Below are 24,338 nucleotides of genomic sequence, written 5' to 3' on the forward strand. Positions count from 1 at the left end.
GTGAATGTGCAGGAAAATCTGTGCCAGATGTGAAAAGATCCTTTGGGGCCTTGGATGGAGGTGAGGGGGGGGGGGGGGAGGTGTGGGTGCAGGATTCCTGTGGTGGCAAGGGAAGGTGTTGGTTGGGTTGGTGGAGGGCGTGGGCCTCACAAGGAAGTGGTGGAGGGAATGGTCTCTGTGAAACGTCGATTGTGGTGGGCAGTGAAATATCCCCTTGGTGGTGGAGTCTGTCTGGAGATGGTGGAAATGGCGGAGGATAATGCAGTATATCTGGAGATTAGTGGGGTGGAAGGTGAGGACCAGGGAGTCCTATCCTTGTTGCAGTTGGAGGGGTGGGGTTTGAGGGCACAGGTACGGGATGTAAATGAGATGTGTTGGAGGGCATCTTCAATCACGTGGGAAGGGAATTGTGGTCTTTAAGGAAGGAGGCCATCTGGTGTGTTCTATGGTGGAACTGGTCCTACTGGGAGCAGATACGGCGAGGCGGAGGAATTGGGAATACGGGATGGCATTTTTGTAGGAGGTAGGGTGGGAAGAGGTGTCATCCAGGTACCTGTGGGAGTTGGTGGGTTTGAAAAAAATGTCAGTGTCAAGTCGGTCGTCATTAATGGAGATGGAGAGGTCCAGGAAGTGGAGGGAGGTGTCAGAGATGGTCCAGGTGAATTTAAGGTCAGGGTGGAATGTGTTGGTGAAGTTGATGAACTGTTGTGAACATGCCACATAGGAATTAGTGAAATCCACACCTTACTGAAGGCCAGACGTGTAGCATTCAAGTTGGATGACCCAAACCAATTCAAGGAAATCTAGATATAACAACTACAAGGCCACCAAGGATGCCAAGAGGCATTATCAGACCAAGTTAGAGGCCCAAACCTACCAAACAAACTCCCACTGCTTATGGCAAGGCCTAAGCAACATTACAGGATACAAAATTAAGCAGAGCAAGATAGACACATCCCTCCCTGATGCGCTTAATGCTTTCTGTGGTCAGTTTGAGCAGAATGCCAATGGTGCACACCTGTTCCCTTGGTCACTGCTGCACATGTCAAAATAATCTTCCTGGGAGTCAACCCAAGGAAAGCGACAGGCCAGGATGGTGTCCCTGACCAAGCACTTAGATCCTGTGAGGACCAACTGGTGAAGGTATTCACCGACATCTTCAATCTCTACCTCCTATAAGCCGAAGTCCCCACCTGCTTCAAGAAGACCACCATCATCTCTGTACTGAAGAAAGCACATGTAATGTGCCTTAATAACTAGTGGCTGTGACCTCAATAAACATGAAGTGCTTTGAGAGGCTGGTCATGACCCACATGACCCTCCAAGCCTGCCTCGATTCCTTATAATTTGCCTACCAACGTAACAGGTCCCCATATTCTTAGCCCTACACTTATCCTTGGAATATCTGGACAACAAGGATGCCTACATTATACCCCCGCTCATTAACTCATGCCCCACCTTTAACATCATTACTCCCTCCAGACTGATCTCAAAACTCTGCGACCTTGGTCTTGGCTCCACCATCTGCGATTGGATCCTCAGCTTTCTGACCCACAGAGCGCAATCAGTGAAGATGGGTAACTGCACCTCCTCAACAATAACACTCAACACTGGAGCCACCCAAGATTGTGCCCTCAGCCCCCTAGTGTACTCTCTGTACACCCACGACTGTGTTGCTAAATTCCAAACCAACGCCAGCTACAAGTTCGCTGATGACAAGACCATAGTGGGACGGATATCTAACAATGATGAGTCAAAATACAGAAGGGGACAGAGGGCTTGGTGACATGGAGCAATGAGAACAACCTCTCTCTCAACATACGCAAAACTAAAGAGCTGATCATTGGGTTCAGAAAGCAAGGAGGAGAACACACCCCCATCTACATCAACAGAACTAGATTGAGAGGGTGGAGAGCATCAAGTTCCTCAGAATGACGATAGTCAACTACCTGTTCTGGACTTCCCATGTAGATGTGATGATCAAGAAGGCAGAATAATGCCTATTCTTCATCAGGCAGCCCAGGAAATTTGGCATATCCGTAAGAACCCTCACCAATTTTTACAAATGCACCATTGAGAGCACACCGTCCGGGTGCATAACAGCCTGGTATGGCAACTGCTTTGCCCAGGACCATAAGAAAATACAGAAGGTTGTGTGCACGGCCCAGACCATCACGGAAGCCAACCTTCCATCCGTGGACTCCATTTACATGGCTTGCTGCTGTGGGAAGGCTGCCAACATCATCAAAGACCCATCACATCCTGGTAATGATCTCCTACAACCTTTTCTGTCAGGTAGAAGATACAGAATCCTGAAACATTCTGACCACCCTTCTATATTCTGGCTGTAAAGGCAGAGTTATTATAGTCCTACTGGATCATTGGGTGCTCACTCCTTTTAAAGAGAGAGGGAAAGATAACCAGTTTAACCTGAGGGTCACCACATCTCAGGTGAGGGGAGATGTTAAGGAGCTCATGGCAATTGCAGCCAATGTGGGAGTTGAAGCCATGCCATTGACAACACTCTGGATTGCAAATCAGCTGTCGAACCAACTGAGCTACCCTACCCTCACAATTACTGCAAGTACTGGACATCTGACTGCCATATAACCAGTAATCACATCCTGTGTTTATGTCTACCACTTTATTTGCACATAAAATGCCTGATACAATGACTGCCAGCAGCACACATTGACAGTGTCTCATTATATTTTACTTGTCTCTTGATTTATCAAGAAAGAGCACTGAATTATCTACACACAGATCTCAGCCTGTCATGTCACAAGTAATTCAGTGGACGTTACCCTTTCACGGTTCTGAAAGGAGCTGCATGATTGGGAGGTTTGAAAATCCAGAGTCAAAATAGATATGGGTGTTCTGGTGTGGTTCGGCATTACTTACAACGTACAACATTTTTAAAGCTGCAATTCTGCAATTAATAGAGTTGCCTATTTTTGTCATTCCTCAGTTTGTGATGATTGCATAATAAGGTGCATTAATTTTGTTTAATTGGTCACATTTACATTTGGATGTAAATTTAGTTTTATATATATTTTTCATCAAGCTTTAGAACTTTAAAGGATGCTTTCATATGAAAAGCTTCCATTAGAAAAGAATTCAATTGCGTTTATGGAACTGAAACACATTATTGCACTGAATTTGTAATACTGAATAGCAGAGAGCCTCTAACTAACCAATACAGTATTTGACTAATCCTAAGGTCTCTACACTTAAACTGTAGTACAGCACCACCTACAGTCAGAGATCACTCAATATATATTTGAGTTCTTCAAGGGTTCTTGTGATGAACTGGTAGTGTTCCTATCTTAGAGCTAGGAAGCCCATGCTTACTTCCTACCTGCTACATCTCTGGACAGGTTGATAAGGAAAACATCTGAATTTGAAGTCTTCATAAATGAGAGACCCAGGCAGCTCAGATGGTTGTGCGTATTATCCACCTGCCAATGGGGTTTTTCTTTGATACTGTGAGCAGCACCCCAGCCTCTGACCCATTAAAACAAGGTTCAAATCCCACTACAGGACTTGATGGCCAGAGAAGGAGCGTTTATAACATGGTCTAATATACACCAGTGGCAGGTGGCAAAAATACTTGAGGTTACAGTCCATTCCTTGATGGAAAAAAGTGAACCCTCCTGCCACTGTTAAAAGTTCCAGGATACAATGTAAATGTAAATAATGTAGACTCCTGCAAGAGCTGATCAGCTCAGTTGGCTCAACGGGCAGTGTAGGCCAACTTGGTGCCAAACGTGCCGCATTCGATCTCCACTCTGACATTTGGGAACTGCTCCTCATCCTGGTCCAGGTGCTGTGGGTTGGACCTGCCTGTGGGCAGAGAACTGAGGACAAGGACATATAACATGGTGAGTGAAATGACATCAGGAATGCCAGTCCTGGATACAAGACTTCACGAAGCGCAAGGGGATGAAGTTCGGTGTAGGAACCACGGGAATGGCCCTGCTTGGGTAAGAGGGTAACAGTGCGAGAGGAAAATGCCCAGCTCCTTAACTACCTTTCCGACTGTTCTGCAACTCATGGTTTCTCCCTCTGTAATGTCCTGAGTAAGACTATGCATCTGCTTTCACTCGAGTAGTATTCTCCAAACTCAGTTGGACTAGAGAGGGGATCCACAGAATACCCTGCAATTCATTTGCTCCATTTGCTGCATTTTCTAGTAACAAAGCCAGTTGTTGCGTCTGTTTGAAGTCCAGTTGGGCTTCAGCTAGTAGGCACTTTTTCGTCGTTACATCATTAATCCCACTCTCGCCGCCACTGAAATAACTCCATAGAGACAGGTATCCCATCACCAAATCACCCTTTATTTACACATTGAAAGACACTGCAATTGATCCAGTTCTCTCAGAGCCAGCTCTCAGAATGAACAGAACCTCTGACACTTCTGTTTATATCTGTCAGCCAGGGCTCCCAGATTAACAGCCCTAATCAGGGAACTGATGCTCTCTGAGGTCCAACTGGCTGACCTAGTTACAGTGAGATGCCTGAAAAGATGCAGCCATCACAACGCAGGCAGTCTGACAGAACACCTAATGGCCAGTCCGAGCTCTTGCACTAATAAGTGCGAAAACAGTTTGAACTGTGTGCCAGTTTTGCAAATGTGTACACACTGGTAGGTGCATTTCTGTACAAAGATCCAAATCAACACGTTTCTCACACGTTGACATAATGCCTGGACAGCTTTTCGTGGTAGGGTTTTACACATTTCTGCTGGCAGGCAGCAAGGCTGTTGAATTTGTCAAACTCAACGAATGGCGTTCCTGTCACTTACATCCCCACTCCCCCACCATCTGATCTGTCAGAACTGTAACAGAGGAACAGCAGACACTGTGAGTGACCCACCTACCCATTACTGAGACCCTTAAGTGGCTAATTAATAGTTCAATGACTGCACACTTTGATTACATGTGTGATTCGCCATAGTGTGTGCTCAAACGTTGAGTGGGATTCGTCATTCGTAATGGTGTGATGTGCCTCCTAGAAGCCATTTGCAATCTGTAAACCCATTGGTAACTCATTGTGAGTAAACAACTACAGTTAGAAACTTACCAAAGACAGTGCATCAATACTTGCTGCGTGGGTCTCCACGAGTAGCTTTACCAGCTTGTTGTAACCATTCTGTGCTGCCAGGTGAAGAGGTGTCAGGCCAAGTTTGGTTTTGGCATTGACAAAGGCCTTGTGCCACAGCAGAATGTCTGAGATCTGATCGTGTCCATTCTCCGCTGCCAAGTGAAGCCCTGCCTTACCATGCTGTTCAACAACAAACAAGAACAAGCCTTCACAGCAGAATGACAGGAGCTTGTATTGTTAATATCAAGCAGCATACAATGCTACTTATTTAACTTTAGAGCAGCAGTTCAATAAACTGTCAGGCAAATATATTTGGATATTGCTTGCTGAACATTGATTTTTTTTTAATTCATTGACAGCAGCCCTGGCTGGGTCAGCATTTATTCCCAGAGGGCAGTTAAGGGTCAACCACATTGCTGTGGGTCTGGACTCAAATATAGGCTTGACCAGGTAAGGATGATGGTTTCCTTCCCTGAAGGTCATTAATGAACCAAATGGATTTTTCCAACAATTGATTCACGGTCATCATTAGACTCTTAATTGCAGATTTTACTGAGTTCATGTTACACCACCTGCTGTGGTGAGATTCAAATCCCCAGGTCCCCAGAACATTACTTGGGTCTTTGGATTAACAGTCCAGCGATAATACCACTTGGCTATTGCCTCCGCAACTGAATGTGAAATTTTAGGCAGCAGCTTAGATTTTGCTGTGTTTGTAACACTGTTAGGTAGTAACAGTGCTAAAAAATACAAATGGAAATATTGTGAGAAGTTACATAAAAGTCAATGTGGTGATACTTTGAGTAAAAAGTACAGATTTCAACACTGCCGAGCCAAATACTCGGCATGTCTTGCAGCCTTTGGTTACCCGGTATATTTTACTTCTAGTTTAGATGGCTGGACATTAGAATGGAAGTTTCACTTACCTCATCAAAAACATCTACCCTGGCATGGTTTAACAGCAATATCTTCACCATCTCTGTGTGCCCTCTCTCTGCAGCCAAAAGCAATGGTGAACATCCATTCTAAAATATGACAGAAAATACATAGCCAACTTTGTCATAAAGTCACAGAGGTGTAGACTCATTATTCAAGATGCATATTTAAACTTGTGATGCTTAAACTCCAAGCCTGAGGTTCAGAGGAAGGGACACAGTGCATTAGCATAAGAATTCGGCCACTTGAAACCCTCAAGTATCTTTCAACTTGTGATGTTTAATTTGATCAAGACCCAACTCTCTGGGAACGGGATGAACACCATTTCAGATATTGAAATGGTATCCCATGAGCAATCAATAGGTGTAAATCCCCCTTCTCTCCCAGCTCAGAGTCACAGCAAGTACCATATTGCAAACAATTGATGAAAGGCATGAAATAAAAACAGGCATTAGCAAAATTACATTGATACAGATGGACTACTGTGTAGTTTTAGAATTAGTGTGGTGCTTTTTGAAAAGTAAAACTGTTTTCTCACCTTTAAAACCAGCATACAGTCAGACAGTCATAGAGCTGTACAGAACAGAAATAGACACTTTGGTCCAATTCATCCATGCCAACCAGATACCCTAAACCGATTTGAGTCCTATTTACCAGAATTTGGGCCTTATCCCTCTAAATCCTTCCTATTCATATATCCACCTAGATGCCTAGAGCTGTACAGAACAGAAATAGACACTTTGGTCCAATTCATCCATGCCAACCAGATACCCTAAACCGATTTGAGTCCTATTTATCAGAATTTAGGCCTTCCTATTCATATATCCACCTAGATGCCTTTTAAATGTCGTAATTGTACCAGCCTCCACCACTTCATCTGACAGCTCATTCCATACACTCACCACCCTCTGCGTGAAAGAGTTGCCCCATAGGTCCCTTTTAAATCTTTTCCTCCTTACCTAAAGCCTATGCCCTCTGGTTTTGGACCCCACTGTCCTGGGGAAAAGACCTTGGCTATTCACTGTACCTATGCCCCTTATAAACCCCCATAAGGTCACCCCTTAGCTTCTGATGCTCCAGGATATATTTCATTTGGATTGAAACTTTCAGGACCAGAGGACATCCACTGCTAATATGAATACTAATTTCCTAATGTTAACTTAAACTGTAGATAACTGCTTGCTGGCAATAAATGCAATGTAACAATTTTATTCCAACATTTTCTGTTCAATCACTTAGTAATTTCATGACAGAATATTTTAGACACATTGCAATTAAAAGTAGAAAGTCAGTCCCAGATCAATTTGTTAATAGTGACAAGGTCCCTCAACCAGACAATCTGCTTTAATTATATTGGTTGAGGGGTGAATGTTGTCGTTACAGTGCCATATTACCTAACAACGTAAGAAGGATTTAAGTTTATCATTTCATCTGAAAGCTGCCACTTATGACAATGCAGCACTTCCCGAATCTGATTGGCTTCTGTATGGGTAACCTTTCGCTGGCATCATAACACATGCTGTGAAGCTCCAATACTGGAATGGACTGGTTGGGCCGAATGGACTGTATTGTACGTCCTATTTTTAAAAATCTCACATATGACTAAGGGGTCTCCTGACTTCTAGATTTCCTGCACTCTGCTGACCAATAGTGTAGAAGGTTGTCAAAGGATACAGCAGGATATAAATCAGTTGCAGATATGGGCAGAGAAATGGCAGATGGAGTTTCATCTGGGTAAGGACGAGGTGCTGCACTTTGGGAGATAAAATATTAAGGTAAAGCATACAGTTATTGGTAGGACCCTGAACAGCATTGATGTACAGAAGGATCTTGGGGTTCAAGTCCACAGCTCCCTGAAAGTGGCCACACAAGTGGATAAGGCGTTAAAGAAGGTGCATGGCATGTTTACCTTTATTGATCAGGGAATTGAGTACAGGAGTCAGGATGTTACTTTGCAGCTTTTTAAGACTTTGGTTAGGCCACATTTAGAGTATTGCATTCAATTCTAGTCACTATATCACAGGAAGGATGTGGAGGCTTAGAAGAGGGTGCAGAAGAGGTTTACCAGGATGGTCCTTGGATTAGAGGGTATGAAATACAAGGAGAGGCTAAAAAAACTCGGGTTATTTTCTCTGAAGTGACCGAGGCTGCGGGGAGACTTGATAGAAGTCTATAAAATTATAAGATGCATAGATAGGGTTGACAGTCAGAATCTTTATCCCAGAGCTAAAATGTCTAATACTAGGATGCATGCATTTAAGGTGCAAGGAGGAAAATTCAATGGAGATGTGAGGAGCAAGTTTTTTAAATGAAATGTGGTAATAGTCTGCCATGGATGATAGTGGAGGCAGATACATACAGGAGATTTAAGGGATTTTTCAATTAGCACAGAAATATGCAAGGAATGGAGGGATGTTGACCATGGGAAGGCAGAAGGATTAGATTACAGATTATATTACTTACAGATTAGATTACTTACAGTGTGGAAACAGGCCCTTCGGCCCAACAAGTCCACACTGCCCCGCCGAAGCACAACCCACCCATACCCCTACATATACCCCTTACCTAACACTAGGGGCAATTTAGCATGGCCAATTCACCTGACCTGCACATCTTTGGACTGTGGGAGGAAACCGGAGCACCCGGAGGAAACCCACGCAGACACGGGGAGAATGTGCAAACTCCACACAGTCAGTCGCCTGAGGCGGGAATTGAACCCGGGTCTCTGGCGCTGTGAGGCAGCAGTGCTAACCACTGTGCCACCGTGCTGCCCATAAGGCATTAGAGTCCAAGCACCACTGACCCAGATGACACTGAGAGCTGCTCACTGAGGTGTCCTCTGCTTCATGAATGACCTTCCTAGTATCATTACAGGATTAATGGGTTGATTCATGAGCATTCATCTCCATTCACAAATCTTCTGACAGTGAAACAACCACATCAGCGTAGATCATGAGACACTTGGAAATTTACTGGCATTCAGCTCATTCCCAGAAGGGATCCGTTTAATTTGGTGTCACGTTTGGCACAGCATTATGGGCCAAAGAGTCTTTCCTGTGCTGTCCTGTTCTATGTTCTAATTCCTGCCCTGCTCCCACTAAAGGTTGTTCAGTTAAAATTCAGTTTGCTGGGCCAAATGTGGACATAGGAAGGTTTTAAGAAATGTTAAAGGAGAAGAAAGAAAGAGGTTAAGAAAGATCCACTGTAAAAACTCCAGCTCAGGCCTCAGGTAATGAAAGGAAGCAAAGATCAATTGGAAGTCAGGGCAGCAGAAGATGTGGAAGACTGCAGAGATGAGAGAATGCAGCAGGGATGTAGAGTAGGAGGAGGCTAATTTGATTTGATTTATTATTATCACATGTTCAGTGACAAGTTTTGCTTTGCATGCAGTACAAGCAGATCATAACATACAAAGACATGAGCCAGGAGCGGGCAGGTGAGACTAGTTTAATTTGGGATTATGTTCAGTACGGACTAGTCAGACTGTTTCCTTGCTGTATGACTCTATGGTATACAGATCAAAGGGTGATTGAGCAGAGCGAGGAATACAAAGTTATGCTTGCATAAAAGGTGTACAAAAGCAAGATAAACATTAGATTTGAAATTGGAGAGGTCCATTCAGCAGTCTAATAACAACAGAGAAGAAGCTGTTCTTGAATCTGTTGGTACGTGTGTTTACACTTTTGTATCTTCTGCCTGATGGAAGAGGTTGTAAGAGGTTATAACTGGGTTGGAGGGGTCTTTGATGATGCTGACTGCCTTTCCATGGCAATGAGAAGTGTAGATGGAGTCCATGGATGGGAGGGCGGCTTGCGTGATCATCTGGGCTGTGTTCAGACACCTACTGGTCTATGGGGATAAGGAGGGAATGAGCTGAATGCCAGTAAATTTCTAAGTGTCTCATGATCTACGCTGATGTGGTTGTTTCACTATCAGAAGATTTGTGAATGGAGATGAATGCTCATGAATCAACCCATTAATCCTGTAATGATACTAGGAAGGTCATTCATGAAGCAGAGGACACCTCAGTGAGCAGCTCTCAGTGTCATCTGGGTCAGTGGTGCTTGGATTCTAATAACTGTGGCCATTTTGCTTTTCATCAAGTGTAACCTGTGATAGAGGTGGGTTGTCCTTTGGATCGCCCAGAAGTGAGACCCAAATGACTGGGGAGAATGGGGCTTTGAAAGAAATTAGTATCAGTAAGAAGGCTGTACTGGAGAAATTAATGAGACTTAAATTTGTTAAGTACCTCTACATTCTGGAAGGTTGAAGGGGGTGGCTATAGAGATAGTCAATGCATTGGTAATCAGCGACTGAAATTCAACTGATTTTGGAATGATTTCTATAGATTGGAAATACAGAAATGTCACCCCATTATTTAAGAAAGGAGCAAGAGAGTAAAGCTGGACCCATACGCCTCACATCAATAGTAAGGAAAATGTTAGATTTTATGATATAGGATGTGACAATTGGTCACTTGGCTGAAAATGGTGTAACTGGGTATAATCAACATGGATTTACGAATGGAAAATCATATTTGACAAATTTGTTGCTGTTTCATAAGGATGTTACCAACAAACTCATTAAAGGAGAGTTAATGAATGTTGTGTATTCGGATTTTCAGAAGGCTTTTGATGAGGCCCCCTCAGGAGCACGGTTAGCAAACTGCATGCATATGGCATAGCCAGTATGGTAATGGCATGGATTAAGGATTGGCTAACAGACAGGAAATAGACAGTTGGAATAAATGAGTAATTCTCCCATTGGCAGGCTGTGACTAGTGGGGTACCATAATAATCACTACTTGGGCCCTGGCTGTTCACAATAATATATCAATGATTTGTATATGACTACTAAGTGTATAAATTTCCAAAATTGCTGATTATACAAAGCTAAGCAGGAACGTGTGCTGTAAGGAAGATGTAAAGCAGCTTTCGAGAGTATTTGGACAGGCTTTGCAAGTGTGCAAGAATGGAAAGTCTATTTGAAATAATTAGGTAATAAGGACTCATGCTTAACATCTAAGAACACTCAACTAATAAGCAGGGTTTAAAAAAAACCATGGACAGGTACCTGAGATTGTTTATTGATGACCTGCTGGATTCTATTTGAACTGATATATTTCAAGACCTCAAGAAGAACGTCAGCATTCCCCACATGTGCACAGTAATGCAATGGCGTCTCATGTGTCTAGAAAGGCAGTAATAATCACATTTCAATACATTCCAAAGACAAATTTCAAATCAGATCCCAGAGACAAAGTGCTGACATTTAATTGTCTGTCTATAATGATCTGCTGCATTACAGAATCAATTAGAGCAGGTGGGCTTGGCAGGATTGAATGGCCTTTTCTTATCCCTCTCTTCTCTTTTGTCGTTCTCCCTCTTTCCTGTTATATTATTTTACTTTGCTCTATTATGAGAACTCATTTTGCCGACAGCCGTTTCTTTTCTTTTTTTTCAAAAGAAAAATCAAACTCTTTCCTGGATTGTATTTTTTCAAATTCTGCCCTGCAGTTTGGAATTTGGAGAAATTTGACATGGATTTGCAAATCCACAATTTGGTTTACAACTGTTGAAATAGTTGCAGCAGTGGAATAACTAAAGATATAAATATTAAGGGGAGGCATTTTCAATTAGCTGGAAAGCATTGATGCCTTCTATCCTTAAGGAATTTGAAAAAAAAATGACAGAGGTCGTTCTGGCCTCACTGGTGTTTTAGCTTAAATTAGATTCCCTACAGTATGGAAACAAGCCCATTGGCCCAACAAGTCCACACTGACCCTCCGAAGAGCAACATATCCAGACCCATTTCCCTATCCTATAATTACCCCTGTTTGAACAGGATGTTACAGTTTTGGACAAACGTAATCCAAAAATGTCACCTTCCATTTTGCTGGACACGGTGGCAGGGAATGTTTGTGCAACAGTGCATTTCACGTTATAAACGTATCTCAGAATTTTCAAGAGCAGTTCGCGGGCTGATTCCCCCAGTCCAGACTCGCAGGCTGAGCTGAAGCTCCAGGTCTGCGCCTAGGTTCAGGCACCTGAAGGAGCGTTAGTGTTGGAAAAATGGACAGTGGGGGAACCTGATGACTTATAATTGGGTGACAGTGTCTGGGTGACAATAGTGTTGGATGGGGAATGGAAGGAACAGAAACTATGCTTCCACCCCCAAGGTCATGGCTCTAGGTCAGGTGTAGCAATCGCGACTGGAGCAACGGCAGATGCCCACAATCGAGACCCAGGGGCCTATTACAGAGACCCCGGAGCCTGTTACAGAGAACACAGGCCCCATTACAGAGAACATCAGGGTCCTTTACAGAGACCCCGGCACCTGTTACAGAGACCCCGTACCCCATTACAGACAACCCACACCACGATGCAGAGACCACAGGGTCCATTACTGAGACCCCAGGTCCTGTTACAGAGAACACAGGCCCCGTTACAGAGAACCTCAGGGACCATTACAGAGACCCCGGGGCCCATTACAGAGACCCCGGAGTCTGTTCCAGAGACCCTGGAGTCTGTTACAGAGACCCTGGGGCCTGTTACAGAGACCCCGGAGTCTGTTACAGAGACCCCGGAGTCTGTTACAGAGACCCCGGGGCCTGTTACAGAGATCCCGGAGCCCGTTACAGAGACCCGGGAGTCTGTTACAGAGACCCCGGAGTCTGTTACAGAGACCCTGGAGTCTGTTACAGAGACCCCGGGGCCCATTACAGAGACCCCGGAGTCTGTTACAGAGACCCTGGAGTCTGTTACAGAGACCCCGGAGTCTGTTACAGAGACTCCGGGGCCTGTTACAGAGATCCCGGAGTCTGTTACAGAGACCCTGGAGTCTGTTACAGAGACCCCGGGGCCCATTACAGAGACCCCGGAGTCTGTTACAGAGACCCTGGAGTCTGTTACAGAGACTCCGGGGCCTGTTACAGAGATCCCGGACCCCGTTACAGAGACCTTGGAGTCTGTTACAGAGACCCCGGAGTCTGTTACAGAGACCCCGGGGCTTGTTACAGAGACCCCAGACTCTGGTATAGAGACCCCGGAGTCTGTTACAGAGACCCTAGGGCCTTGTTACAGAGACGCTGGGGCCCTGTTACAGAGATCCCAGACCATGGAGCTTGTTACACATATCCTGGAGCCATTTACAGAGATCCCGGAGCCCCTTTAAGAGTCTTCGGCCAATATCAACTAGGAATTGGACGAGCAGCAGGGGAGGAACAGGAAGGAGAAAGATGAACTCTATGGCAGTGAAGTTTTACATTATATTCAGTGTTCAAGATGGTGCCGAAACGTGGAGACACTTTGCATATAACATATGAAAAAGCACTTCTCACTTTTTTATATACATGTGACAATAAGTCTGCATTATTAAATTGCAAGTTAGGATTAGAAGTTAGAATGAGAGAGGTCATTTGGCCCATAAACTCATTCCTTTCACGTTACATACCATCTTAATCCTGAACCTGCACTCATCCAATATCTATATATTGCTTAACTATTAAAGATCTATTAAATTCTTTTGAACACTCAATTTCATTAGGGGTAATTTTGATATATTTGATGTATTTTTTATGTCTTACTTTTCACATTTGGTTCCCACATTCACATATCCTTCTAGATACAGCAAAATAAGATATCACTCTGCATCAAAACTATTTAATTCTTGGTGTGCTGGAACCTTTCCCAGGTTTAATTACCAGTTTGGTTGTTGCAGTGATATCAGTTTCATATTCCATGAGAAGTTTAACAATCTGAGTATCTTCTTGTTGAAAGTGAACCACGTCTTTCTTAATCTCTGCTGCCAGGTGTAGGGATGTTTCTCCTTCCTGGACAAAACAGAAAGAACTGTCAAGTTAACAGCAGAGGGTGTAACCACAAGCCTTTCAGCTTAGTTAAAAATTGACTTGAAATGAAGCAAACCTTTTTCTCATCAGTTAGTTTCTTTTCCTCTGAAAATACTTGGGAGAAATGTTTTTGTTGTTTCAAGAGAAATATGAACCAGAAAATCGATGTGTCATACTAGTAAATAATTCATTTTTGGCATTCGTTTATGAGATGTGGATGTTGCTGATTGGGTCAGGCACTGTTGCCCGTCTCTAATTACCCAGGAGTAGGTGGTGGTGAGCTGCCTTCTTCGGTTGTAAACACACATTGCACTTTACAGTGCTGAGGGAACTCAAGGGTTTTTGACTCAGTTACACAGAAGGAATGGTGGCATAGCTCCAAGGCACAATGGTGTTAGGCTCTAAGGGGAACTTTCAGGTGTTGGGAGTCCTCACGCAGCTCTCATTCTTCTAAGTGGCAGAGACCAGAGGTTTGGAAGGTGTTGTCGAAGGTGCCTTGGTGAGTTACTGCAGTGCATCGTGTAGATGGTGCACAGTTCATCGGTGATGAAGGGAATGCATGTTGAAGGTGTTGATGGAATGCCAGTCAATGGGCTTGTTTCATCCTGGATGGTATTGAGTTCCTTCTGTTTTGTTGCAGTTGAATACACTCAAGCTAGTGGAGAGTTTTCCATCACATCTCTGACTTGTGACTTATAGATGGCAAGCAAACTTTCAGAAAGTGAATTATTTGCTGAATATTTTTCCCTTTGGCTTCCTTTTGTCACCAAAGTATTTATATAGAGTCATAGTCATAGCAATGCACAGCATGCAAACAGACTCTTAGGTCCAACCCGTCCATGCCGACCAGATATCCCAACCCAATCTAGTCCCACCTGCCAGCACCCGGCCCATATCCCTCCAAACCCTTCCTATTCATATACCCATCCAGATGCCTCTTAAATGTTGTAATTGTACCAGCCTCCACCACATCCCCTGGCAGGTCATTCCATACACGTACCACCCTCTGCGTCAAAACGTTGCCCCTTAGGTCTCTTTCCCCTCTCACCCTAAACCTATGCCCTCTAGTACTGGACTCCCTGACCCTAGGGAAAAGACTTTGCCTATTTACCCTATCCATGCCCCTCACAATTTTTTAAACCTCTATAAGGTCACCCCTCAGCCTCTGACGTTCCAGGGAAAACAGCCCCAGCCTGTTCAGCCTCTCCCTATAACTCAAATCCTCCACCCCGGCAACATCCTTGTAAATCTTTTCTGAACCCTTTCAAGTTTCACAAAATCTTTCCGATAGGAAGGAGACCAGAATTGCACACAATATTCCAACAGTGGCCTAACCAATATCCTGTACAGCCGCAACATGACTTCCCAACTCCTGTACTCAATACTCTGACCAATAAAGGAAAGCATACCAAATACCTTCTTCACTTTTCTATCTACCTGTGACTCCACTTTCAAGGAGCTATGAACCTGTACTCCAAGGTCTCTTTGTTCAGCAACACTCCCTAGGACCTTACCATTAAGTGTATAAGTCTTGCTAAGATTTGCTTTCCCAAAATGCAGCAACTTGCATTTATCTGAATTAAACTCCATCTGCCACTTCTCAGCCCATTAGCCCAACTGGTCCAGGTCCTGTTGTAATCTGAGGTAACCCTCTTCGTTGTTCACTACACCTCCAATTTTGGTGTCATCTGCAAACTTACTAACTGTACATCTTATGCTCGCATCCAAATCATTTATGTAAATGACAAAAAGTAGAGGACCCAGCACCAATCCTTGTGGCACTCCATTGGTCACAGGCCTCCAGTCTGAAAACAATCCTCCACCACCACCCTCTGTCTTCTACCTTTAAACCAGTTCTGTACCTAAATGGCTAGTTCTCCCTGGATTCCATGAGATCTAACCTTGCTAATCAGTCTCCTATGGGGAACCTTTTTGAACGCCTTACTGAAGTCCATATAGATCACATCTACTGCTCTGCCCTCATCAATCTTCTTTGTTATTTCTTCAAAAAACTCAATTAAGTTTGTGAGACATGATTTCCCACGCACAACGCCACTTTGACTGTCCCTAAACAGTCCTTGCCTTTCCAAATACACGTACATCCTGTACACCGAGATCAGGCTTACTGGTCTATAGTTCCCTGGCTTGTCTTTACCGCCCTTCTTAAACAGTGGCACCACATTTGCCAACCTCCAATCTTCCGGCACCTCACCTGTGTCTATCGATGATACAAATATCTCAGCAAGAGGCCCAGCAATCACTTCTCTAACTTCCCACAGAGTTCTCGTCTACACCTGATCAGGTCCTGGGAATTTATCCACCTTCACCTGTTTCAAGACATCCAGCACTTCCTCCTCTGTAATCTGGACATTTTGCAAGATGTCACCATCTATTTCCCTACAGTCTATATCTTCCATATATGTTCGATACATTTTAGTTTCTGGTCTACGGTAACCTCCAGGGCGTTCAAAGTAGAGAATTCAGCAATGGCAATACCACTGAATATCAAGGGGTGATGGTTACATTCTCTCTTATTGGAGATGACCACAGCTTGGCATTTGTGTAGTGTGAATATTATTTGCCCACTTTCAGCCCGAATCTGGAAATTGTCCAAGTCTTGCTGCATTTGGATGTGGACTGCATTAGTACCTGAAGAGTTATGAATGCTGTTAAAGATTATGCAATCACATCCCAACATCTCCACTTCTAATCTTATTAATTAGAATTCCCCTCTTTCCCTTTAAGAATTAAACCTATTGGTACCTCTTTGGTTTCTTGCCCTTTTCTCTTTTCCCCCATTTCAATGCACATTGATTCCTGTTTTTCTAGGGTTCATTGATGCCACACTCAGTCAAATGCTGGCTTTGCAGAGATGTTAGCTTTTTTAGGTAATAATGGTGAGCACATTGAGTTTGGGAAAGACTGAAACCATGGGACAGATGGATAGAGTTTAGTTACAGAAGCTGCAATGATGAAACCAGAAATAGATTAGGGACGGAATATCAGAGAAAAGTGATTTGGAATAAGTTAAAATATGCATTGAAATTTGGAAAACGGAAAAGGGAAGGAATCCAAAGAGATATGGATGGTTTTATTCCCTAAAGTAGAGGGAAAGAAGAAATTCTAATCGGTAAGAACTTGGATAACATACAACTTACATTAATATTTATATTCAACATAAAGTATTGTTGAACAAAATACATCCTTTCACTAACTAATGTGTACTCAAATACAATAAGGATATTGGAGAGGGCGATGTTGAAAATTATTCTGTGCATGATTGCACTTTTTGTGATCATATTGCAGAAAACAAAAAGAAAAGGGCAGTACCTTTTTTTCTTTATTAAGTAGGAAGAGGCTTCCGAATGTAATTAAAAAGTTTAACTTTTGTAGTGGACGGGGAGGGATGGTGTCTTAGATTTCTCCCTTCCTTTAATTCCATCTTTTGTGGAAATTTCTCCATTTAATCAAAAGTTTTCGGGTATTGTTATTTGTCTGGGATCTTACCTTGTTTTCCTGGTTGACGCAAGCAACTGCCTCTGTGTGGCTCCTCTGATTGGTCAGGTAGCTGAGGATTTCTTCCACAACGCTGAGGTGACAGTGTCGGACTGCAATGTGCAATGGATTCTCTCCAACCTAAGGAACGAAGCAACATTCAGAAAGTTGCTTTTTAGAAAACATTGACTTCGTACAGAGCCCTGCTGTGGCTTTCACATTTCTCATGACATTCTGGCCATAAAATCCAACCCTGCAAATTTCTGAAATATCTGCACTCCCATTCTGCCTGATGTCATCTCATATACCTTTATTTGTTTTTAAAATTCCATTCCTAAACCTCTTTGTATTTATACCTCTCTCGTTTTTTTTAAGACATTCCTTAAAACCTATTTCTTTGGTTGTTTCTTTGATATCCTCTATTAATATTTCTTAATTTTGTCTCACTGTCAAATTTTGTTTCATAATTTGTGAAGCACCTTGGGATAGATTTTAAGGTGCTGTATGAATGCAGTTTGTTGTTTCTGACAGGCTAATCTTGTAACTCTCTATCATTTATAGAGTTATACATTTGTTTATATGTTGGAACATGACCTTTCAACTCGAAAGAGCACATGCAAACTATAAAATAGATTTAAATATGCTGCCCTTTGAGGGAGTTCAGAAGCATTTTTATTTATTCATACATAATTATTTTCATAATGTGAAATATTTTTACAGTTGGAATTCACTAACATTTGGACATAGGTCTGGATTGTATTAAAGTAATTTTTAAAATAGTAACAGATATTAGGTTAATATTTCAGCTGAAGGCTCTTGCAGAGAAAGGGGTAGTGAGAGCAGGAATAAAAACCGCAAAAGGTCAGATGGAATGCGGATAGGGTCTGCTGTATGTTTGGACAAAAATGAAAATCTCCTGGCAAGTTGTTTTGTTATCTTGGTTCTCCCCCTCCAAATGCCTTCTACCTGTGTGACTGAGGGGTGGTAATCCTGTAAAACAATCTTCTATGTAAGATGTTACAATTTAAATAAATTCAAGCTGCTGAAGTTTTGACAATCACTTTTGGCTCCAGTACATATTTGAGTTTGTTGTGTAATTTCTCTGAATAATTATTACTGAATGAAAAGTAATCTTAGAAATTAAATTAAATTTTCAAGAATGGCCAAACCTCCAATTTTCTACCTGAGAATTGTCAGCTAGAAATGATTGCAAGAAAGGCCATTTGGACAGCTTTGAGCTTGCTCACTTATACAAACTTGATAATACTTATACAAAGCTTAGACAATCTACCTTATGTATACATAACTTTAAGCTCCTTGATCCCAAAAAATAAATAAGTAAGACTCCATTTACTCGTTCACCTTCAAACCATGATCATTAAGACTATACCAAGCCTTCCAAGGCTCACATTCTCCTTGCACTCCCAAATACATTCTGAGATATTTGATCATCCCTGTTTGAATGTTTGTGACTTACACAATTTCTGCAGATGTCCCACCAAAACCACACTAGATGATTGGGAGAACCTCTCTGTAAACTATTGCTGAAAATATTCACTCTGCTGTTTTCTGAGGGGAATTCATTGCTGGTTCCGAGGGAGGAATTAAATGAGGCAGCCCTGTTCCCCCTTCCAGCACCATTCCGATTAAAAAGTCACAGGAGCCTGACAGTGGTTGACCCATCGTTATTTAATGTCCAATTGACTGGTTAGAGACCAAAGGTGGGATTTTTGCCCCCTCAGGAAGAGGGAGTCTGAGAACTGTAGCCCAATTAGTAGCAGGTAACTCTCTGGCACTTCTGTACACAGGCCCGAGAATGGGATCTGGAGCAGTATTTGGTGGTATTGCTGGGTGATGCAAATTAGAATGCCCTGTAAAACCCAGGGAGAGGGAAATAGGGAACTGGGATTTGAGGGGCCATTTGGGGAAAGGAGTAATGGAGGTAAAGGCTGGATGATGCATGTGGACGATCCCCGGGTCTCTTTAAGGAGGGCCTTCCCCATCATGGCCCATCGCTAACTCACTCAGGGAACCTGCCAGACCTCTCCTACTGCTGGTTAAATCCTAGAGCTGTTGGATGAGCACTTTAAGTCAACTCTAGAGGGCAGTCTACTCCTGACACTGACCACTTCCGGGATTTAACAAGAAACCACTTGGCCTTCAAATCTCCCTTCGTAAAATGAGCATAAAATCCAGTCCGGAGAGTGGAGCCTGGAAGATGTTTTCACTTGGAGGAAACTCTAAACCAAGGAACCATTAGTATAAGGTACGCATCGAAAAATTCAACAAGGAATTGAGGAGATGCCTTTTTCCCCAGAGACTATAAGACACAGGAGTAGAAATTAAGCCTTTCAGCCCATCAAGTCTGTTCCACCATTTGAACATGGCTAATAAGTTTTTCAACCCCATTCTTCCGCTTTCTCACCATAACCTTTGATCCCCTTGGCAATCAAGAACTTATCTATCTCTGTTTTAAATATATTCAATGACCTGGTCTTCACAGCCTCCTGTGGCAATGAACTCCACAAATTGACCATTCTCTTGATGGAAAAGTTTCTCCTTATCTCCGTTCTAAAGGCTCTTCCCTTTACTCTAAGGCTGTATGCTTGGGTCCTTGTCTCTCCTGCCAATGGAAACATCTTCCCAACATCCACTTTGTCCAGGCCGTTCAGCATTCTGTAAGTTTCATTCAGATCCCCCCCTCATCCTTCTAAAGACTGATGTACAACTATGTGGAATAATTGAGATGAGAGGTTTAGATGCATTTATGGGTTAATGAGATGAGCATGAGGGGGTAAAGAGTAGAACGATCTGATGGTAGACTGACATGACACAAGTTGGAAAGATACCTTGTACCACATTAATATAGACATAGGTCTGTCTCAATGTCACAGGGCGGCATGGTGGCTCAGTGGTTAGCACTGCTGGCTCTCAGTGCCATGGACCTGGGTTCGATTCTAGCCTCAGGCAACTGTCTATGTGGAGTTTGCACATTCTCGCCGTGTTTGATTGGGTTTCCTCCAGGTGCTCCAGTTTCCTCCCACAATCCAGGTTAAGTGAATTGGCCATGCTAAATTGCCCATTGTGTTCAGGGATGTGTAGGTTAGGTGCATTAGTCAGGGGTAAATGTAGAGTAATGGGGAATGGGATTCAATGGATACTCTTTGGAGGATCGGTGTTTCCACACTATGATCTTCTATGTTCTATGTCACAGAAATCTACACAATTCTAATTCATGCTGTAAAGAGACTGGTTGAGCAGTCTGGAAGTACTTTCAGTTAGCTCAAAGGACTATAGTATGATTCAGAGTATCATAATGGCACAGGATCAATCCTCACGATGTGATACTTCATAGAGGTCCACTTCTTCACCTTGCTCTGCACTTGTGGATTGATGACCAACAAGCTGCATATGACCAGTTGTCCCGTATGGGGAGAGGCATCCCTGGTCCTTTCTGAAGTTTGACTAAATTCCCACATATTTCATGGCACGTCAATTTCATTACTTTATCTGTTTGCTGTAGGAGTGGCTCCTCTTTACCTTTGATTGCCAGATTAAATCACCACCCTCCTCAATCAAGGCCTGGATCATTTTCAAATTGCCATGACGAGCTGCAACATGCATAGCCGTTTCACCGTTCTGTCCACACCAAAACAAAGAAAAACGATGAATAACAAACATGTCCAACCATATAACTCCACAGAGGAGCATCTGTAGCAGACAGCCTAGTAAGAGTCAGGATTGAAAAATCAATCCTAACCAATCTTGCGGTAGTCTCTGGATTTCCCAGAATTTGCTAACGTAACCTCTGCGCAAGGACAACATTGCAACAATTATTCTAAAGAAATTCATGTATAAATGATTTACACTGGAACACCATCAGGTGGTAATTTCCTCAAAATTTTGTCTAAAGTGTGATGGATACATCTGAAATCATCTCCAGTCTATTGAAATGCAAAAGACCATATCTAATAGCTTCCTGCACTACAGTCAATAGTGTGCCAGCGTAAGTAACAGCTCAGTTGCATCCAAAGTTGTGTAAAAGCAATAAAATTGGAGGAGTATCTATACTTTTGGTGAGTTATTTCTTTAGGAAGAGTCTTTTTTTAATCACTATTGGTTTTTAAAACAACATTATCTTCTTCTGGATAAATCATTTCAAAAGTTAAATAGAAACTACAGTGTTATCCTAGAAAACTAAACTAATGTTTCATGATTTCCTCTATTCTGTACCAATTTAGTTAAACGAACATTCAACCACAATGTACACACCTAGGAACCATAGCATTCTCCTGAGAGCTTTTAACTCTGGTCACAAACGTTCACCTTATCATATGTTTTGGCAAAAACCACAACAATTATAAAATTAGAATTGCTTATGCATTCTGATTACGTGACTTGCCAAATGAGGGATTGATGCATTGGCTAGTATTGGGTTTGCAAGTATTTATCAAAGTAAATTAGCATAATTGTACTTCAGCAATAAAAATTGGAATGATGCTCATATGAATTCTGTAGTAGCACCTTTGCTCAAGCCTCCTTTTCTTAATAAATTGCATTTTTACTTTCTAAGCAATGGGAGAACAATGTTTAATTTGTTCATAAGTTGAGGTATGTAAAAAGTATGCTTCAACTCGGCGGAGCGGTGGATGTGATTTATATGGACTTCAGTCTTCAGTAAGGTTTCTCATGGTGGACTGGTTAGCAAGGATGGATCTCATGGAATACAGGGACAACTAGCCATTCTGATATAGAACTGGCTCAAAGGTAGAAGACTGAGGGTAATGGTGGAGGGTTGTCTTTCAGACTGGAGGCCTGTGATCAGTGGTGTGCCACAAGGATCGGTGCTGGGTCCACCTCTTTTCGTCATTTATTGTAAATGATTTAGATGTGAACATAGGAGGCATAGTTTAGTAGATTTTCAGATGACACCCAAATTAGAGCTGTAGTGAGCAACGAAGAAAGTTACCTCAGAATACAACAGGATCTTGATCAGATAGGCCAATGGGCTGAGGCGTGGCAGATGGAGTTTAATTTAGATAAATATAAGGTGCTGCATTTTTGAAAGGTGAATCAGAGCAGGACCTAGATACTTAATAGTAAGGTCCTGGGGAGTGTTGCTGAACAAAGAGACCTTGGAGAGCAGGTTCATAGCACCTTGAAAGTAGAGTCGTGGGTAGATAGGATAGTGAAGAAGGCGTTCGGTATGCTTTCCTTTATTGGTCAGAGTATTGAGTACAGGAGTTGGGAGGTCATGTTGTGGCTGTATCGGATATTGGTTAGGCCAGTGTTGGAATATTGCGTGCAATTCTGTTCTCCCTCCTATTGGAAGGACATTGTGAAACGCAGAAGGGTTCAGAAAAGATTTTCAAGGATGTTGCCAGGATTGGAGAATCTGAGCTATAGGGAGAGACTGAACAGGATGTTTTCCCTACAGCATCAGAGGCTGAGGGGTGACCTTATAGAGGCTCATAAAATCATGAGGGACATAGATAGGGTGAATAGACAAGATATTTTCTTTGCGGTGGGGGAGTCCAGAACTAGATAGCATAGGTTTAAGGTGAAAGAGGAAAAATTTAAAAGGGACCTAAGGGGCCTAAGGGGCAACATTTTCACTTAGCGGGTGGCGCATGTATGAAATGAGCTGTCAGAGGAAGTGGTGGAGACTGATACAATTACAACATTTAAAACGCAATGGGATGGGTATATGAATAGGAAGAGTTTAGAGGGATATGGGCTAAATGCTGGCAAATGGGACTAGATTAGGTTAGAATATCTGGTCAGCATGGATCAGTTGGAGCGAAGAGTCTGTTTCCATGCGTACATCTCTATGACTCTATGACTAAGTCGCAGTAGATAATGAACTTTTAGTCAATACTTTTAAGAACTGTCTATTAAAATAGCCAGTGCAAATCAAATGACCTTTGATATTTTGAGCTCCAAACACCCCTGAATCTCAGCAAATGCTTAGTTAAATAACCACCATCTGGACATTTGCAGAGATTCCTTTGTTGAAGGAGGAGTTCCAGCCAGCTTGTCTCCCAGTTATATTGTGGACCAAAGGGAACATCAATGTGCGTGAGGCGAATGTGAATGGATCCTATTGACCTTCCATTGTATTATGAAACAAAAACTGAAATTTCTGGCGAAACCCAGAATGGTTTGAGTCTGGTTTGGACAAAGAGTCTGCTTGCTTCCCAGAGATGCTGCCAGACTTGCTGAGCTTCTTCAGCAATTTCTGTTTTTTGTTTCAGATCTCCAGCATCTGAAGTTTTTTTGTTTTATTTCCATGGTATTATCTCCTCATCCAAATTAGGCTGAGTACTCTCAAGCTGTCAGACAACACAGGCTGAAGGAAGACCCATGATACCCTGGGAGATCCTGGCTTGGCCAGTGGGCAGTGAGGTGTATTTTCATTGCACATAGATTATTCTCAAGTACATCGGCTATTGTGGTAATTCCAATCCATTGAAAATCGACTGACCAGTGGAACTGAAAGCCTCAGGGCTGCTTGTGGCACAGAATTTACCCACTTTTAGTAAAATTTAATTGGAGACACTTTTTTTCTCTCTCCCTCTCCTCAGGGACAGAAATCTTTCAAATTAATCAGACTTCAAATCAAGCCCTTCAAAACAGGGAGGTAAGGACAGCTTATGTTGCTGAATCAATCCATCCTGATTCAATGAGAACATTTTAATTCCTCACCATGACCCCTACTTCAGCCCTTGCAGTTGGTCACAAATCTGTTACTCTGCTCTGACTGCTCTCTGATTCGGGGTTTATATGTTTCAGCTTTGCTAATTATTTTTCATAGAAATAAAACTTGGGTGCAATCTCGCTTTGGGCAGTGGGGGCGTATTGTCAGGCGCAATTATTAAGTAGGAGGAAACTGGAACTCTTTGCCATCCTGGCAAAGTAGCCAATGGCATTATCCTTCAGGGAAGCATTGGTGTGT

General features: G+C 42.7%; 1 protein-coding gene across 1 annotated transcript in view; it reads right to left on the bottom strand.

Moving 5' to 3' along the window:
• Positions 1-24,338, bottom strand: part of trpn1 (transient receptor potential cation channel, subfamily N, member 1) — a 221,600-nt gene that overhangs the window by 77,142 nt on the left and 120,120 nt on the right. The window contains exons 12-17 of the mRNA XM_043687825.1: positions 20,924-21,022; positions 17,396-17,524; positions 13,742-13,870; positions 11,113-11,229; positions 6,030-6,128; positions 5,083-5,283 (exon numbers count right to left, since the gene is read on the bottom strand). Of these exons, the coding sequence (XP_043543760.1) occupies positions 5,083-5,283; positions 6,030-6,128; positions 11,113-11,229; positions 13,742-13,870; positions 17,396-17,524; positions 20,924-21,022 (774 nt within the window). The remainder of the gene's footprint in view (positions 1-5,082; positions 5,284-6,029; positions 6,129-11,112; positions 11,230-13,741; positions 13,871-17,395; positions 17,525-20,923; positions 21,023-24,338) is intronic.

This window comes from Chiloscyllium plagiosum, chromosome 4 (genome assembly GCF_004010195.1).
Source record: "Chiloscyllium plagiosum isolate BGI_BamShark_2017 chromosome 4, ASM401019v2, whole genome shotgun sequence".
Classification (NCBI taxonomy): Eukaryota; Metazoa; Chordata; class Chondrichthyes; order Orectolobiformes; family Hemiscylliidae; genus Chiloscyllium; species Chiloscyllium plagiosum.